Source organism: Onychostruthus taczanowskii, unplaced genomic scaffold, assembly GCF_017590055.1.
Source record: "Onychostruthus taczanowskii isolate IOZ18803 unplaced genomic scaffold, ASM1759005v1 scaffold194, whole genome shotgun sequence".
NCBI lineage: Eukaryota > Metazoa > Chordata > Aves > Passeriformes > Passeridae > Onychostruthus > Onychostruthus taczanowskii.
Window position 1 is genome coordinate 282,767 of NW_024499173.1, and position 18,834 is coordinate 301,600.

At 47.8% G+C, this 18,834-nt stretch overlaps 1 protein-coding gene across 3 annotated transcripts in view; it reads right to left on the reverse strand.

Annotated features, from left to right (window-relative positions):
- ITSN1 (intersectin 1) overlaps positions 1 to 18,834 on the reverse strand; it is a 110,797-nt gene that overhangs the window by 40,209 nt on the left and 51,754 nt on the right. For all 3 annotated transcript variants that reach the window (XM_041402128.1, XM_041402129.1, XM_041402127.1), the window contains 6 exons: positions 15,003 to 15,090; positions 14,690 to 14,829; positions 8,063 to 8,187; positions 6,469 to 6,695; positions 5,638 to 5,759; positions 438 to 682 (listed from right to left, as the gene is read on the reverse strand). In XM_041402128.1, coding sequence (XP_041258062.1) covers positions 438 to 682; positions 5,638 to 5,759; positions 6,469 to 6,695; positions 8,063 to 8,187; positions 14,690 to 14,829; positions 15,003 to 15,090 — 947 coding nt within the window. The remainder of the gene's footprint in view (positions 1 to 437; positions 683 to 5,637; positions 5,760 to 6,468; positions 6,696 to 8,062; positions 8,188 to 14,689; positions 14,830 to 15,002; positions 15,091 to 18,834) is intronic.

Consider the following 18,834-nt stretch of genomic DNA (forward strand, 5'->3'; position numbering starts at 1 on the left):
GGCCCTGGCACAGGGTGCCCAGAGCAGCTGGGGCTGCCCCTGGATCCCTGGCAGTGCCCAAGGCCAGGCTGGACACTGGGGCTGGAGCAGCCTGGCACAGGGGAAGGTGTCCCTGCCATGGCAGGGTGACACTGGGTGGGCTCTGAGGTCCCTCCAGCCCAACCCAGTCTGGGATTCTGTGATGCCAAAGGAAGTGAACCCCTTGGGATTTCCCCCATGCCCACATCCTCACATGGGGATGTCTCCTGCACGTGCTGTGCCCAGGCAGGGGTGATGGGATCAGCCCCAAGTCCCACAGGGCTGCAGCTTGAACTGGTTCCTACAGAGAGCATCCTTCACATCCCAGAATGTGTTTTCAGTTTGCACTCTGGCTCTGTGCCCAGGGCCAGTTCCAAAGGAGCCCAGGCACTGAGGGGCTGAGCAGCACCCAAACCTACGTGGAGCTGAAGTCTGCCCAGTTGTTGGCTGCTGCAGGAGCCTCTGCAGGGGCAGGGGCTCCCAGGGGAGTGGAGCTTTCCTGCACAGACACTTTGGGAGCAGCAGAGGGTTCAGCCACGGGCTTGGCAGAGGCTGGAACTTCACTGTCTGGAATCTTCTCTGCATAGTTTGCAGGGAACCATCCAGTCTTCCCCTTCAGTTCTCCACCAAGCCACCCTGGCTCTCCAGTCTGGCTTTCATCCACCTGCAGACATAGGAAGTCAGAGAGTTAACAAACACATCCTGCAAATGGGAATTTTACTGAAAACAACCCAGATCCCCACAGTAATGAACTTTTTGCAATGCAAGAGGGCTTGACAATTGTTTTTTCCATACTGAAACCACTGAACCATGGAATGGTTTGGGTCAGTAGGGACCCTAAATCTGGTCCTGCTCCACCTCTGCCATGGCAGGGACACCTCCCACTGTGCCAGGCTGCTCCAGCCCCAGTGTCCAGCCTGGCCTTGGGCACTGCCAGGGATCCAGGGGCAGCCCCAGCTGCTCTGGGCACCCTGTGCCAGGGCCTGCCCATCCTCCCAGAGAGGAAATTTTTCTTAATATCTGATCTAAACCTGTAATTTTTCAGTTTGGAAGCCATTCCCTGGGTGCTGTCCCTGCATCCCCTGGAAATTGTCTCTCTCCAGGTTTCCTGGGGCTCCTTCAGGCCCTGCAAGGCCACCCTGAGCTCAGCCCAAAGCTTCTCCTGTGCAGCTGAACAATCCCAGCTGTGCCAGCCTTTCCTGCCAGCAGAGCTGCTCCATCCCTCTGCTCATCCTGGAGCCTCCTCTGGGCTCTCTGCAGCAGCTCCAGCTCCTCCCTGTGCTGGGACAGGGCTGGGGCAGCTCTGCAGGTGGGCTCTCACCTGTGGGGCACAATCCCAATCCCAATCCCAATCCCAATCCCTTTCCTGACCCCTGCTGGGGGCTCAGCCAGGGCAGGGATGGATCTCCAGTGCTCCTCAGAGGAGCTGCTGCCAGATTCCTTTGCCTCGGGCCATTTGCTGACTCTGTGCCTCCCAGTGGAATTTGCATCCACCCTCCCCCTCCCGGTGCAAAGCCATCCCTCATTCCTGCGGGTTTTGGGTCCCCTCCTGTCTCTCAGTCCCCAGCAGCCCAAGACAATCCCAGCAATGAAAGCACTTTGTGCTTGAGCGATTCCATGTGCTTCTCCTGCAGTGCAGAGCAAAATTTCCACTGCAGCAGAGATGGGAAAGCAGCAAGATGGGAGAGGGAAGGGCACAGCTGAGGGAGGGTCTGGGGAAAAGGGATAAAGCACTGAGGGGCTGGATAACCCACCCAGGAATCTGTTCACCCCATCTGGGGCTGGATAACCCACCCAGGGATCAGTGACCCCAGGCAGGGCTGGATAACCCACCCAGGGAGGGATCAGCCACCCCAGGCAGGGCAGGAACTGCAATCACCACACAGAGGGAACAAACAGCACTGCAAAGGCAAATCTGGGTTGTGGAGATGCTCTAAAATGAGCATTTTTGAGGTCTGAATCCCAGAAACCACGGGGATTCTTCAGGCATAAGGAAAAAAAACAACCAAAAGGTTTCAGACCCATGCAATTCATGGCTCTTCAGGAGAGGATTTGAGTGTAATAATTCTAAAACTGCCTGTGAGGACACAGATCTCTGCTTATTCAACCCAATGAAGTTCTCTATGCACTCTCATGAAAAGGCATTTTGAAGGATAATTAAACTTCAAAATTCATATCAGCTCTGGTTTCTTCTTCATCTAAAACACAAGTGACATCTTGTTTTGCAGTACTGTACTGAAATTTTAAATAAATTCCTTTAAATGTTTTTTTAAGCTATTTTGTTTCAATTTCATTTAATTTTACACCTACCACCCACAAGTCCCACAACAATCCCAGATTTTTTTTTTCCAAAATACAACCAGACTTTAAATGTACACCTGAATAGTGAATTACAGTGTGTGGGAGGGTGTTTTTATTTATTCAGCTGTACTTTAGAACCACAGCTGACAACTCCTTAATTCTGTGGATCTCAAAGAAGATTGAATCCAACTCCAACAATCAATAACTAAGAAAACTGATGAGAAACTGCCATTAGAATTCATTGTACATTTTTCAGGGAAGAATATCTGTTCCCACACAAAAGCTTGGTTGAGTTACAGCCAGGATTAAAATCAATCTCAGCTTAGAGTGGAAGAAATTTAAAGTACATTGAAAGGATAGGAGAATTAAAAAGTGGGAGAATCAAAAAGCCAGAGTAATTGTGGAATGCAAGGCAGCAGATCCAGGGGTGCCACAGGCTTTTCCCAGCAGCAGGGCAGAGCAGAGCCCTCCCCAGACTGCCAAAGCCTTCTCCTTCCTGGGTAAATCCTCCTCCTCCTCCTCCCTGCTCCTCCCTGGGCTTTACACTCTTGGAAAAATCATTCCCAGGCTCTGGTGAAGGCCCAGCTCCTGGGACAGAATGAGCTCTGCAACCCCATTCCAGGCAGGATCCCAGCCAGGATCAGATCCCAGCCCAAGAACTCCAACCAGGATCCCAGTCCAGGATTCCAGCACAGGATTCCAACCCAGGAATTCCAACCCAGGAATCCAAACCCAGGAATTCCAGCCCAGGAATCCAAACCCAGGAATTCCAGCCCAGGAATCCAAACCCAGAAATTCCAGCCCAGGATCCCAACCCAGGATCCCAGCCCAGGAATCCAAACCCAGGAATTCCAGCCCAGGAATTCCAGCCCAGGAATCCCAGCACAGGAATCCAAACCCAGGAATTCCAAACCCAGGAATTCCAACCCAGGAATCCCAACCCAGGAATTCCAGCCCAGGAATTCCAGCCCAGGAATCCCAACGCAGGATCCCAGCCCGGGAATCCAAACCCAGGAAATCCAGCCCAGGAATCCCAGCCCATTACCCCAACTCAGGAATTCCAGTCCACGAATCCCAGCCCAGGAATTCCAACCCATGACCCCAGCCCAGGATCCCAGCCCAGGAATCCCAACCAAGGAATTCCAGCCCAGGATTCCAACCCAGGAATCCCAGCCGAGGAATCCCAGCCCAGGATCCCAACCCAGGATCCCAGCCCAGGAATCCAAACCCAGGAATTCCAGCCCAGGAATCCAAACCCAGGAATTCCAACCCAGGAATTCCAGCCCAGGAATTCCAGCCCAGGAATCCCAACCCAGGATCCCAGCCCAGGAATCCAAACCCAGGAATCCCAACCAAGGAATTCCAGCCCAGGAATCCAAACCCAGGAATTCCAGCCCAGGATTCCAGCCCAGGAATCCAAACCCAGGAAATCCAGCCCAGGAATCCCAGCCCATTACCCCAACTCAGGAATTCCAGTCCACGAATCCCAGCCCAGGAATTCCAACCCATGACCCCAGCCCAGGATCCCAGCCCAGGAATCCCAACCAAGGAATTCCAGCCCAGGATTCCTACCCAGGAATCCCAACCCAGGAATCCCAGCCCTGGGCTCTGGTGGCACCTCCTGCCCGCTGCCTGCCAGGACCACAGCTCCAAAACGGGTCAGGGTTTCAGTTGCAGGGTGGGAGAGCTCCACTTGTGTTGAGTTATCCAAGGAGCAGGGATTTGGTGGCACAGGAAGCTCCCAGCTGGAGCTCAGCTGCACTGATGCCACCAGGCAGCCTCACCTCAACCCTGAGCTTGCAAATGGCTGTTTTCCAAGGCAAGGCACCACGGGCACCTTTGGAAGCACAGGACAAACACAGGAGGAGCCAACGGCAGCAAACCCTGCTCCAGGGTGTCTGAAGTGCTTTAGATAACGAGCTGGGCTGTGTTAATTTGGGCTCAAACCCAAGGAAGTGCAGGGGAAGCAGCTCTGCTGGGCTCAGTGGACCTCCAGGGAAGCAGGGATGCAAAGCAAGGTTACAGCTCAGCTCAGCACTGCCCACAGCAGCTGCCCTTTAACCCTTCCTGCAGGGCAGCAGAGCCCCCAGGATCCTGCTGGGATTCTGGCCAAAATCACTTCAATAAAGGCAACAGAGAGGAGGTACCCTGCTGGGAATGAGGGGGTTAACACCGAGTCCATAAGCAACAGGTAGCAGGACTGAGATGGTCTCAAAGTCCCTAAAATGTGTGTGGTGCTCCTTAGGATCACATATTTTGGGGGAAGATTTTATTTCCCTGCATATCTGTCTTTTAAAATTATTTCAGTGCTCTTTAGAATTGTGTATTTTGGGAAAAATGTTATTTCCCTACAAATCTCTTTTCAAAAATGATTCCAGCCCTGCTTAGAATCACACATTTGAGGGAAAATGTTATTTTCCCTGCAAGAACAGGGATAAATATGTGCAGAACTGCCTAGAACCACATCTTTGGAGGAAAAATGTTATTTTCTCTGCAAATATCTGTTTTAAAATGTGCAAAATTATTCTTAAAATCACAACTTTAGGGATAATTGTTATTTTCCCAGCAAGTCTGCCTAACACTGATCACTCTTGCCCACAGAATGACCTGTAAATCCAGGCCACCCATTATTTCCCATGAAAACAAGGCATCCCAGCATTTCCCAGCAGCCTCCAGAGTCTCCTCTCCCACACCAGTTCCTGCAGCTTTCCAACCTGCTGTATCCTCACTCAGTCCTCAGCAGTGACACCGAGCCAGGATTCACTTTGCATTTTCCAGAAACCAAGGCCTCAAACACCCAATAAGTAAAAAGCCAAACCAACCCCAAAAGGTTCAATTTCCCAAACAATTTTTAAAAAAATAATGATAATTAATATTTGGAAGACTCTACAAAGTGTTATTTTTCCAAAATCCACTGTTACTAAATTGAGCTAAATGCAAAAGCTCCTAAAATCAATTTTGTTGGGTAGAACACTGTTGGGAATACACTTCCCCCAGTGAACAGTATTTAAGAATTCCCCCAGGAATTTTCATTCTGCATGTTAAGAACATACTAATGATTAATTAGTATTAATAGCCACTTAATCCCTGCAGCCATTACCCAGGGAATTAAAACTTAGAGAGACAAAAGCAAGCCTTGCTTCAGAGTTTGACACAACCCACTGACCACAACCCTGAAAAACTGGAAATTATTCTCTTCCAACACACCTGCAAGCAGATTTTTGGGATTTGAAGTTTCCTTTCTTGCCATATAAAATGTAAGGCAGCCATGGCAGAAGCTGAAGGCTTTTCCCAAGGAATATCCCAAGCCCTGCTTACCATGACGATGTCTCCAGGCTGGATGGTGATCTCGTCGTGGCTTCTGGATTCAAAAGGATACAGAGCTCTATAATACACTATTTTTACATCCTCCTGAGCAGAAATGGTTAGAGGAGCTTTCTCTGAGCAAAGGAAACACACAGATACAGAGAGAAGAAATCAAACCACCTGGTTTTTAAATTCATGGAAAACGGGGTGGAAATGGAGACAAGAGTCACCAAACCTGCAGAGTCTGCAGAACACCCCTATCCCCTTTTTACACAAGGGAAGTAGAAAAATTGATTATTTAAATACAATTTGCTTATTATTTTCTCCTCTAAACAGCAGGGAAAATCTTAGATACACAGAATGGCCTGGGCTGGGAGGGACCTCAAAGCCCATCCAGTGCCACCCCTGCCATGGCAGGGACACCTTCCCCTGCTCCAGCCCCAGTGTCCAGCCTGGCCTTGGCACTGCCAGGAACTGGAAGTCCACAGCTCCTCTTGGCAGAATTTGGTTATAAAAGTGATGCAATCCTTTGGACAAATATTTAAACCGGTTTTACATTCCAAACAGTTCTTGTGTGTATCCAAGACACTTAAGAGGGAAGCAGAATTCTCACTACAGACAAAAATCAGGATACAATGCACAGAAAAAGCTCTCAGCTGAAAGTGAATGTGTGGAGAGCAGAAAAGGGGCATTAAATCTTAGATTTCAGGTCATTGCTCCAGCAAACAAAGGAAGGCAGGAAAGGAAAAGGGTGACTAAACATATTGTTCCCACTCTGAAAAATCCCAAGGCATGTATGCCACACCAAAATAAAAACTACAGAAATAGTTTGCTGGACCCTACCTGCGTTGGACCACGGAGCCTGGCCGGGCTTGCCGGGCTCCTGGTGGGGCTGGAAGAGTTTACTCAGCTTCTCCTGCATCTCCTGTTTCCCCTTATCCTCACTTTCCTTCTTCTTGGGTAGTTCTTCCCTTTTTTGCTTGTCATCTTCCTGGATTTTTTTTTGCCACTGTGGTTCCTCCTCTGGCTGTCCCCGCTCCAGCCGCGGTTTGTCCCGGTCCTGGATCCGCCTGGGGGACAGTGGGGACAACAGAGCCACTCAAACCAAAGCCACCAAAGCTTTTGGGTCATCTCCAGTACCAAGAGTCTTCTGTAGGAATTTTCTATGCCCTAACTTCATTTTGGTGAGTTATGAATCACTCCCCAGCATCTCCTTACACTGGGAATGACTCCCAGAAATCACAAACTCAGGGAATGGTTTGGGTTGGAAGGGATCTTGAAGATCCAACCCAAGCCAAGACTCCAAACAGGCAAATCAGAAAGAGAAAAGCAGGAATCAGAACACTTGGCCATCCTTATCCTCATGCTGAGGGGCAAGGAGAAGTGTTTGCAAGTTTTACACAGCACTCTAGAGAATTATTTGGAATATTTCCCATTCCCAAATGCCAGAGTTAACAAGTCCTTCCCCTCCACCAGAGGATAAGACAGCAAGAAATGAATAAATATTCTCTGCTGGAAGCAATTTGCTCCAGTAAAGACAGCTCTGAAGATCTGAAGGATGCCCAGTGTGCTCCAGTCTGTTCCATGGCCTAGCCCACCCCTGGAATTCCTTCAGAATTAGAGGCAGATGCCTGAGAAGCAGCTGCTCCTCACACACTTGGTGTGCTGCAAAGAGCAGACCAAGGACAAGGTGAATTCCTGATCAAAAACAGTGGGAGAAAAAAAAATAATTCATGGAATCCCCAAATCCCCGGGGCTGGCACAGCCCTCCCAGCCCAGGCAGTGCCAGCTGTGCCCCATGGCCACCTTGTCCCCAGCCCAGAGCACTCAGTGCCACCCCCAGGGGACACCTGCAGGGATGGGCACTGCAAAGCCCCCTGGGCAGCCCCTGCCAAGGCCGGAGCTCCCTTTCCATGCAGAAATTCCATCTGATTCTGGAATTCTGTGTGTTTTTCCTTGGCAGAAAAGACTCCAAACGCCATCGCCGCAGCACCTGCACATCCTCGTTTGACGATGAGAACACAACAATGAGATGAAGAGAGAGAGGAGGGGACAGGAGGTGTCTAATGAGAAAAAAATTAATTCATGGAATCCCCAAATCCCTGGGGCTGGCAGAGCCCTCCCAGCCCAGGCAGTGCCAGCTGTGCCCCATGGCCACCTTGTCCCCAGCCCAGAGCACTCAGTGCCACCCCCAGGGGACACCTGCAGGGATGGGCACTGCAAAGCTCCCTGGGCAGCCCCTGCCAAGGCCTGAGCACCCTTTCCATGGGCAAATTCCTGCTGCTGTCCAACCAATGCACTTCCCAAGCCTTAGAGGGTGGCACTAGAGGACACAAACCTCATCTGCATCCCTGGAAGTTGTGGGCAGACAGGAATGTTGTCCAGGAGATACCAGGGGAGGTGTTACATTTAGGGCTCCACTAAAGCAGTTTGTTACCTCTGAGCTTCTTTCTGCTTTTCCAGCTCCACTGTCTTCCTCTCCTGCTCCTTCTGTTTCAACCTCTCAGCTTCCAAGCTCTTCTGCTTCTGGAGCTGCTGTTTGTTATGGATTTCTCTCAGCTCCTGGATTAAAAAAAGGCAAACAGGTGTAAAAATCCACTCTGTGGATCACAACTGATGGCCCCAAAGAGTTCCCTGTGAGGGGACAACACCTGGCAGTGGCTGGGGATCTCTCAAAGTCACAGTCCTGCCAAATGCAGATGTTTCAGGTTCATTCCCAGGGTCTATAAACCACCTACTGTTTTCCTATTTTTATCCATTAAAGGGTTAGGAAACCAGAAAACTTTTAAATGGGATTCTGAAAAATGGACAAAGCTTAATCTGAACAGTCACTTCTGTTTTGTTTTGTTTGTTGGTTTATGGAATCCATTTATTGAATTCCAGACACAAATCTGCCCTCTCAGCTCTCATCACAGCAACTCTTAATCAGTTTCATTTGCCAATTAATGCTGATTTATTCACAGGAGACTGAAATCCTTAAGGAATGTCTTTGGGATGAATCATGGTACAGAGACTATTCATTTATATATAAGTCAGTTTTTCTTCAATTGCCTGAAAAAATTAGAATATAAATAATAATAATACCACCATAATATTTTCCTCAAGATTTGTGCTCTTCATTAATACCTATTAACACAAATCCAACCTTTTTCTGAAATTTCTTTGCATGACCTGGAATTTTGCATCTAAACTCCTCAGCATTACAGTAGAAAAAGGGAAGATTTACCTACGACCACTGAAGATTTTCACTGAAAATAGTTTCACTTCAAAAATTGGTATCTTATCATGAAAGTATGGACTGAAACAGTTAATCCTGGAAGTATTTGGATGGTTTTTCAGAAATTCACAATCTACAATCCACAGGAAGTTTTCATTCCTCATGCACTGACCCAAATGAGAAAATTGCATAAGAAACAAAAAAAGAAATGGAAGTGATCCAAACCCACTGGATACAGGGGTGAAAGCTTCAAAAGGGAAGCTGATCCTTGTGGCCCAGGTCTCAGTTTTATTTCATTAATGCTCCTCAATTTTAAATTCAATGAAAACTGAGCTCAGCATCATTAAAGAGACAATCAGTTCCCAGAGAAGTTGGAATTAAAGAGACATTTTAAGACTCATTTAAGTTTTCCACAGACATTTTAACACACCATTCCCTCCCAGCCAAGCTGATGTGCTGGCTCAGTGTTCTGTGACAGGATTTTTCTCTGACAGGACTGTGTGTTAAGAAAACCAAACCCAGTTTACAGTGCTGGCACTGGATGGAGCATTTTTGGAGATGAAAAAATCCCATACACATCCCTTTTGGGTCAGCCAGGAGGAAACAAAGATGTGCTGGGCACCTCATGCAACACTGCTTTGCCAAGTGGGAGGATGGGGAGGAAGAAACAGCATCTCCCACAGCTCTGCTGGAAAGCAGCTGAAGAAAATTCTGCTAACACCTCAAGAGCCAGGACACTTCCAGCTGGATGCTCAGCACACTCTACACTCATCCTGCACAGACACAGCTCCCAGCTGGACATTCCCCCCAAGGCTTTGCTCATTCCTGGCCAAGGAATGCCTTACCTAAAAAGGAGAGCAATTGTTACCCTGGCATTTAAATCCAAACAGACCAACGAGGAGGATTTGAGGTGTTACAACAGCCACATTTATATTATTGAATAGCAATGACAGCATTTCAATATTCACTTTATACAGCCAAATCATTTGCTACAAAAACCTTCGGGGTGGAAGTGGAGTTTTTTTGGCCCAGATTGTGCCTTTTTGACAGCAAGACAACAGGATTTGTTGGGATTACAATCCAAGGTTTCCACCAGATCTTCTCCCCCTGAGACAAGCAGAGCATTTGATGCCAGAGGAAAGGACTCCACAGTTCTGTGCTCCCTGAAGCTTTTCCAGAGCAACCCCTTCCTGCCCCATTCCCCAGCTCCCAAAGCCTCTGCTTTGCCCTTGGCAGACAATTCCTCCCTTCACCCCATCCTGGGGGTTTTTGGGCAAAGGAAGGGAGCTGCCACCCCTCTCCTACCAGGAATCACAGATGACAGTGATGTGTAGGGATACTTCCCATCCAAGTGTTTGCTTTTTAAAAATTCTGAAAATCATGACCAAAACTGGCAATTTACTTAAACTCTTGAAGATCCAGATAAGCAAAAGACAAAAATAACTAAATAACTCACTAGAACTGTGCCCAAGTTGCAATTCAAGGCACACTCCTCACGCAGGCATAAGGATTAGATAAAAATCTCAGGCTAAACTCTTCTCTCTGGTTTTGGTTTGGTGCTGGCACCCCTTAGCAAACACTGACTCAGTGAAACACTGCACACTCATCTGCTTAGGGAAAGTGAAGCACATAACTGGAGGAGGCTCCTCACTCAGAGAGAGCTGGGTCCTGCCTGAGCAGGCCACGGAGACCTTTGGGAAGGAGTGTAAGTGCTGGATGCAGCCCAGGAGGAGAGCCAGGCACTGCAGCATTGCCTCTTCCACTGCCACTGACTGGAAGAAAGAAATGCTGAGATGTAAAGAGGGTTGGGAGCAGGAGTGCCCTGCTGACACTGACACACAGGCACTGACAGCCACGGGACACACGGACAGCACCGGGACAGCTCAGCCCACCGGGGGCCACTGCTTTTGCCAGGCACTGGCAAAGAATTCTCAGCACAACCACTTCACAAACATGAACTCAGTCCTTGTGTGCTTTTGGGCAGGAACAGCAGCAGCAAGACATTCTGGATTCCTCCATGTTATAGGAAATGGGCATTAGGTCCTTGGAGCTTGGAGGGTCAGCTCAGATCCAGGGACATTGAGGGGGAATTCTTTATCCTGAGGGTGGGCAGGCCCTGGATCCCTGGCAGTGCCCAAGGCCAGGTTGGAGCAGCCTGGCACAGTGGAAGGTGTCCCTGCCATGGCAGGGGTGGGATGGGATGGATTTAAGGTCCTTCCAACCCAGCCCATTCCATGATCCTGAAAGAAACAAGTGACCAGCTCCATTTCATTGATACCTGCATCAGTATCAATCATTAGATCTCTAGGCTGAGATTTTTAAAGAGCACAGAAGTTTTACTCCTTTAACTCTAAGACACAAAGAAGTGGCCAAACTTTCAACCTCGTAACAAACTCAGTCACTTTTCAGCCAAATTCAGCCCAATGTTTGTGTTTATCTTTTGTCATAAACTGCCCCAAATTCCATTTGAAAGGATACCTGAGCAACCAAACAAGCACCAGCAATCTCCTGAAACCAACTGCTTCTACCTCAAGATATCCAATACTATAATTCTAATGACTTGATTTGAAATATTAATAACATTTTGCAAGCCTGAAAGCTGTTGGTGGAAATGCACTAAATTCTATGAGTATTTCAAACTCCAAAGGACTCATCAGAAGGAATTGAAATCAGTTGTTCTGGAGAGATGACAAAAATATTCAGCAGAAAAAGTATTTATCTCCCTAACCACTCCTATGATATTAAGACACACAGCAAAGATGATGTACTTTAACACTTACATGAAGTATTCACTTATTACAGAACATAAAAACATGGAGACAAATCCAGAGTATCCTGTAAACTGCTGTGGTTTGGAAAAGTTGCCTGGTAAATGAAATTACCCTGATTAAATCCAGAGTTTGTAATTTATTTGTTTGATAAAAATGCATTTTTAAAAGGAAGATTTCCATCTTTCCCATCTTGACCTATTATCCCTTAATTTACAAGAAACCTTTATCAGATTTAGAGCTCAGATGTGATGGAATTGTTGAGATACAATTTGAAAAATTTCCCATTTCATTGTGAGCATTATCCAGCTGCCTGGATAATGGATAATCACACAGATGGCAGCACAGGACACACCCAGGAACTGAGAACTCAACAAGTTCTTCTGCTGTTTAGGGAAATTATTAATTTAGCATTATTTACAAGCCAATTTCTACCTATTGTCAATATCAGTCACTTTTCCAGTGGTGGCTCCTAAAAGTTGTCACGGATTTTTGATTTTTTTAGGTAATTGTATTTGAGAATTATGGGAGTTGATAATGACCTGGCTCGGAGTGATGTGATCAGCTAAGTGTGTTCTCTGTGGGTGGACAGCTCCCACTTCACACAAATCCCAGTAAATCCAGGACTCCAGGAAAGCCTTCACTGGCCTTGGGCACAAAATTCCAGGCTGCTGGCACTGCCCAGGGAATGGGCACGGCCCCGAGGCTGCCAGAGCTCCAGGAGCCTTTGGCCAGCGCTGCCAGGGATGCCCAGGCTGGGATTTGGGGGGTCTGGGGTGGCACTGGGTGATCCCTGGGGGTCCCTTCAGCTCAGGACATTCCATGGTTCCATGAAGAACAACAGCCATGGAATCACTGCTGCACTCAGCAGCTCTGAGTGGTTTCTTTACCTCTTCCATGCTGAGCCCACAACAATTCATGTGCCTTTTTATGGTTTTAAATTCAGTTATAAAATCCTCCAGGCCCCCCAGAATATGCCTTGCTCATCTTGAGAAACTACAAAAGGGAGAAGTTTCTGAATTCAGCTTCCACTGCTCAGTTCCATAGTACAGCTGGGGCTGGAGCGTGTCCAGGCAGGGAATGGAGCTGGGAGAATTGCTGAGGAGCTGGGAAGGGCTGAGCCTGGAGCAAAGGAGGCTCAGGGGGCCCTTGTGGCTCTGCACAAGTCCCTGCCAGGAGGGGACAGCCGGGGGGGTCGGGCTCTGCTCCAGGGAACAGGGACAGGAGCAGAGGGAACGGCCTCAGGCTGGGCCAGGGCAGGCTCAGCTGGGCCAGCAGCAGGAATTTGCCCATGGAAAGGGTGCTCAGGCCTTGGCAGGGGCTGCCCAGGGAGCTTTGCAGTGCCCATCCCTGCAGGTGTCCCCTGGGGGTGTCTGGATGTGGCCCCTGGGGACGGGGTCTGGGGTGATGCTGGGGTGGCACTGGGTGATGCTGAAGGTCCCTTCCCACCCTGACAATTCTGGGATTCTGTCACTGTCCCTCCTCAGCTCAGCAAGGCAGAAATCCCCACAGAGAGCTCCTCCTGATCTGCTCCTCCTGGCAGTGAGTCCCACAACCTCCTCAGGCCAGAGACTTTCTGCTCTTCCCAAAGAAATGTCTCCGCAACTCTTTATCAATTGACTGAAATAAATTTTCCTGTTAAACTGCAAAATCATTTACCTTCAGTGAAGGCATTCCTGGATTCCTGGAACATGTTGATAAATCTGTGCTTAATGGGCAACTTCAATTTTTAATTATCATCAGTTTGTTATCTGGGAAGTGCAATCCTTCAATATTTAAAAGATGGAGTTTTGGGTGACTGGTTTGTTGATTTTGGATGGTTTTTTTGCTGGTGTCACAATACCAAGACTGTTCACCCCTTTCCCATTTATGTTTAGGTAATTTATAATCAAACCAAACACAGGCACTAATTTTAGAATTATTATACTTTAGTCCAATTTATCACTTTTAAAGGACTCCATTAAAAAAAATAATACCCAAGAAGCACAACATGGTAAGATGTATCCAAAAATCACATATAAAGAAAAACTAAGAGAGGTTTAAACCTCAAGGATTAATTAAGCAAGGATTAGACCATTCTATTTTCTTTTAAATATAAATTGTGCCCATTTTGTTTGCTCTGTCTGCCTCTGCAGAGATTCTCCCCTTCCATCCCCCCTGTCTCAGACTGGGAGAGTCATCTTCAAATGAACCTTAAAACAGGGGCTCACTTTTAATTTTTCCTATAATTATTAATAACTCCAATTGAATCAAGCTATTTGTTGCTTAATTTCAACCCCACCTTCCCTCCTAAATTGTTTGATTTAATCCCAGTTGATCAACTTTCACAACAACTCCATTAATGTCTCTGTCACAGTGATTTTCCTGCTGAATACTTGTAGCACAATTTGCAGGAAATTGAGCGTTTTTGGTCAGCTTTCAGGAGAACCCACCAGTGGAATTAGCAGATAAAGTACCTGAACACTGGAATATTTTATGAAAAAACGAATGCTATTAAAAAGTTTGTAACTACAGATTGATTTCCAACTTCTCTCTGCAGAACCCTGACATTGCCAATGCAGAAATACACAAAAAAAAAAAAAAAAAACAAACACAGTTTTAACAAAGACTGAGCAGTAAAGCATGAAACCACAAACCACAGGCAGCTACACTCAGGGACAAGCATGAGCACACAGACAGCAGATAACAATTCTGGGTGGCAGCAGAAAATCAAGTCTCTTTTATTCAAGATTTCAATTTGAACTCCTGATTCCAGCAGATTTGCTGACCTTGTCCTGCCCTTCCTGGATGAAAAGCACAGAAATTGGTAATTTCATTTTTGCAATCACAGACTCGGAATCAGGGCTCAAATCTCCTCCTGAAGAGACTCTGCAGATTAAATTGAGTCAAACCCTGAGTTTGAAAGCTGAGCAGCATCTTCTTAAATAAAATAAAAATTAAATCAAATCCTTAACAGACAGATTGAGAATGCTCCCCAAACTGACATTCTTAATCATTTCAGTTCATTTTTTTCCCCCCACAATCAGGTTAGAAAAGAATTAACTGAACATTCAGAAAGGCTTAACGAGCCCTGGGTTACCTTCAGCTGATTATTGAAAATATCAATTTCCTGCAGCTTAGATCTGGTTTCTTTCTCCACCTCATCCAGCTGGTCCCGGAGCTGCTGCCGTGCCAGTTCCTTGGCTTCCAAGGCCCTTTTGATGGTGAGAAGGGAATCCCCTGGTTTGGAACACATTGTCAAGTCAGTATTTTCTTCTGTGGAACAGTTTAGGTCACAGAAAGCAACATTTTCCCATCTGCATCTTGCAACACACAAAGAGCAATTCCAGGGGGACACTGCGGCGAGGGAACGTGTCCTGCCCCAGCTCAGGCATGCCCCAAAATCTACTCACTGTGCAAACTGTTCTGCTGGACCTGCTTGAGCTGATCATTCAGCAGCTGCTTCTCTGGAATCAGCCTGCCCAGCATCTGCTGGGACTCCTGGAGCACAGGGAAAGCAAGAAGAAAAGCAGGCACAAAGGTGAGTGAGGGATAACTGCAGCCACCACACCTCTCATCTTCATTTCTGCTTGGCTTCTTCCCTCACTGAATGATGTGTTATTGCTTGCTTCCCTCCTCTGTATTATTGATCTTATCAATTGTGATATTCCCAGAGATCCCAGACATTCTGTGCCAGTCCAGGAGAGTGGATGCATGGAACTGATCTGATTCTCACTGAATATTGGAATTACCAATGGCTTGGAATTACCCAAAACTGAGGGCAGGGAGACAAGGCTAAATGTGAGGAAATGTTCAAACAGGCACTTACAAAATGTTTATTTCTGATTTTAATAAATGAAAAACAGAATCCCAGGATCCCTGGTGCTGGGCCCAGCCCAGGCAGTGCCAGCTGTGCCCCATGGCCACCTTGTCCCCAGCCCAGAGCACTCAGTGCCACCCCCAGGGGACACCTGCAGGGATGGGCACTGCAAAGCTCCCTGGGCAGCCCCTGCCAAGGCCTGAGCACCCTTTCCATGGGCAAATTCCTGCTGCTGGCCCAGCTGAGCCTGCCCTGGCTGCCCCCTCCACTAATAGTTAATTAATAATATTAACAACAGTGTTAATGATTAGTAACTTAGGTCAGGAATAGAAAGACAAACAATTACAGGAAGAGAAAATAAAGACTTTCCTTTTAAAGGAATATATTCTGGCCAAAAGCCATGAAACACAAGCCCTGTGGGATGACAGTCCCTGAGTCCTTGACCTCTCCACGCTCAGCTCTTGGCAGAGGATTCTGATCTCAAACTCAGCACGTGGTTGGAAGGTTGTGAACTGCTGTGCTACAGGGTCCCTGCAGAAGGTACTCTCCCTTTGGAGGATCCTATAAATGTATTTCATGTGGAACCCTGGCCTTTTCCAGAGACCCTTTCCATCTCACACACTTTTCTGAAGCCTGCACCTCCCAGCTCGAGTTGTCAAAACACCTTCAGCAGCACAAGGTGGAACAGCACCTGAGTATCAACATTCCATCTTCCCTACAAACCCTGGAACATTTCTGAACAGTTCTCTGGAACTGCAGGCTTTTGAGGAATCAAGCAGCTGACAGCTTCAATTTGTCATGGAGGATTGCAGTGGCATCACTCAATGCTAAGAATAAATGTCCCCTGATCCCTGAACATCAGAGTGAGCCCCAGGGCTGTCGTGGACTCCCCATCCCTGGCAGTGCCCAAGGTCAGGTTGGACAGGGCTTGGAGCAGCCTGGCACAGTGGAAGGTGTCCCTGCCCTGGCAGGGGTGGCACTGGGTGGGCTTTAAAGTCAATCCCAACACAAGTCAGTCTGTGATCCCACAATTGCACAAAAAGTTTTAATTATGGTTAAAGCCAGGGTTGAGTGCACTGCCATGGCTTTGGGCTGTCCCACTTTCCTCCTGCCCGACCCTGACGGGGCTCTGCAGTGCCCAGCTCAACTCTGAGCATTATGCAACAACTGCAGCCTCCTGTGAGCTCCTGATGTTCCAGAAAATACCCTGAGACAGCACGCAGCACAGCCAAGGACTTCAGGAATTCACAAGCAGCAAAATTCAGATAAACTACAGATTAGATTATGAGGAGCTGCACGTGTCCCTCACAGCTGCAGGGCCTGACACAGCAACAGAGCCCTCCCAGCCCCTCGGGGACATCCCAAAGCTGGACACTAATCCTGCCCTGCCCTGGGCACCTCCAGTGCTGGGGACAGGTCTGGGTGTCTCAGTATCAGAGATCCCAGAGAGAGCCCCAGGAGTTCTGGGTGTCCCAATGAAAGATCAGAAGCTGCTGGAGAGGGCCCAGGGGAGGGACACGGGGATGGGGAAGGGCCTGGAGGGGCCCCCGAGGTGCCTCGGTCAGTTCAGCCTGGAGCAGCCTGAGGTCAGAGCTCCCCGGGGCTGCAGCTCCTCCCGAGGGGCAGCGCAGGGACAGCTCCGAGCTCTGCTCTGGGACAGGGACAGCACCAGGGAGCGCCTGGGGCTGGGCCAGGCCAGGCCAGGCTGCAGAGCAGGGAAAGGTTCTTGCCCAGAGGCTGCTGGCACTGCCCAGGCTGCCCAGGGAATGGGCACGGCCCCGAGGCTGCCAGAGCTCCAGGAGCCTTTGGCCAGCGCTGCCAGGGATGCCCAGGCTGGGCTTGGGGGAGTCTGGGTAGGGCAGGGGTGGCACTGGGGGGTCCCTGGGGGTCCCTTCAGCTCAGGATATTCCATGACTGCCATCCTGGGACTATTGCCTGCCTGGAACAAATGGGAAACACCAATATACAAATCTATAGCCTTGCTCTGGTGGGAGGTTCCCTGCCCATGGCAGGGTGGATGAGCTTGAAGGTCCCTTCCAAACCCAACCCCTCTGTGTTTCTGTGGCTCTGAGAAGGCTGCAGATCAACCAGATCAACCAAGCAGCAGAATCTTCATCAACATGAAGCAGAAAATCTCCTTCTCCAAGTACAAAAAGCACCACAGGACGGCATCTGAGGGTGGAATGTGATCACAACATCAGCTGCTTTGTTTGTAAAGGCCAGAACACTTGCAAACATCCCAGATTACTCAATGCACTGAATAGTTTGGGGAGTGTGTAAGGACAGAGAATGCCAAAGCATCCTGAAGGCCAAGTCCTGTTTCCTGAAAGCCCAGAGAAGCATGGAATAAGCATCTAGCCAAGAACACCCACCACATGGATTCCACATCCCTGCCTCATACTGAAGAAACAGATGAAAGAAATTAAGAGCATCACAAACTCTGGAAACTCGTGCATCAAAAAATGGCCAAGAGTTGAGCAATGTCCCACATGGAGGGGAAATAAAACCCAGCTCCTGCCCCTTGGACAAGGGAAAATTCTCTTCACATCACCTGGGAGCCAAAATGTTCACCAAGGAGGTAAATAATGCCTGCAGCACTGAGCAAGCCCCAGCCAGCACAAAGGTGTTTCCAGCACAGCCCAGGTGTCTGGAGAGCTGAGCATCCCTGCAAGCAGCACAGAGCCAGAGAACTGGCACACATCCTCACCACCAGCACCAACTGGGACACCACTTCTTCCACAAGTTTAATGAAACTGCATCTTGGGAGTAATTAATAGGCTGAAGAATAATTACTCCTCTGAATTAACTCATCTTCCCACAGCAAGTGTCAGATGTACTAAACTGAAGTACTTCCAATGAAGATACATCACCCTACAAAGATAATGACAATATTGACTTTATAACCCTTTTGAGAGTTGAGAGGATGAAAATCTCCTTTTTTAAAAACTCATTTACATCTTTAGTCTGTCCTCTACAGATGAGATAGGAAAATTTACAGGAGAGTTGAAAAAATAATTTTTTTTCAGGAAAAAGTCTTAAGGTTCTCCCCAGACAAAATGTGGCATTTTCTCCTAAGTAGTGACATTTTCTGGGATCACAATTGGGATAAAAACACCTCAAGTGACACTAAGGAAAATATCAGTGGTGGAGATCAATGAGAGCAGGCATCAGCACACAGCCACAGCTGCTGCTGCCAAAGCACCTCAAACCAAAACCCAACAGAACAACTGCCAGGGAAAGCAGGAGTGAAGCTGGGATGGGATTATTTCATTATCATTTCTAGAATAAAAATGACTTATAAAGTATTATTATAATATGTAATAATATTGTAATATTAAATAAAAGAATTTAAATTAAATGAAATTTATTTGAATTTGTATAAAAAGCACAGACCCTCAAAAAAACAGTCTCATAATCTGAGTTTG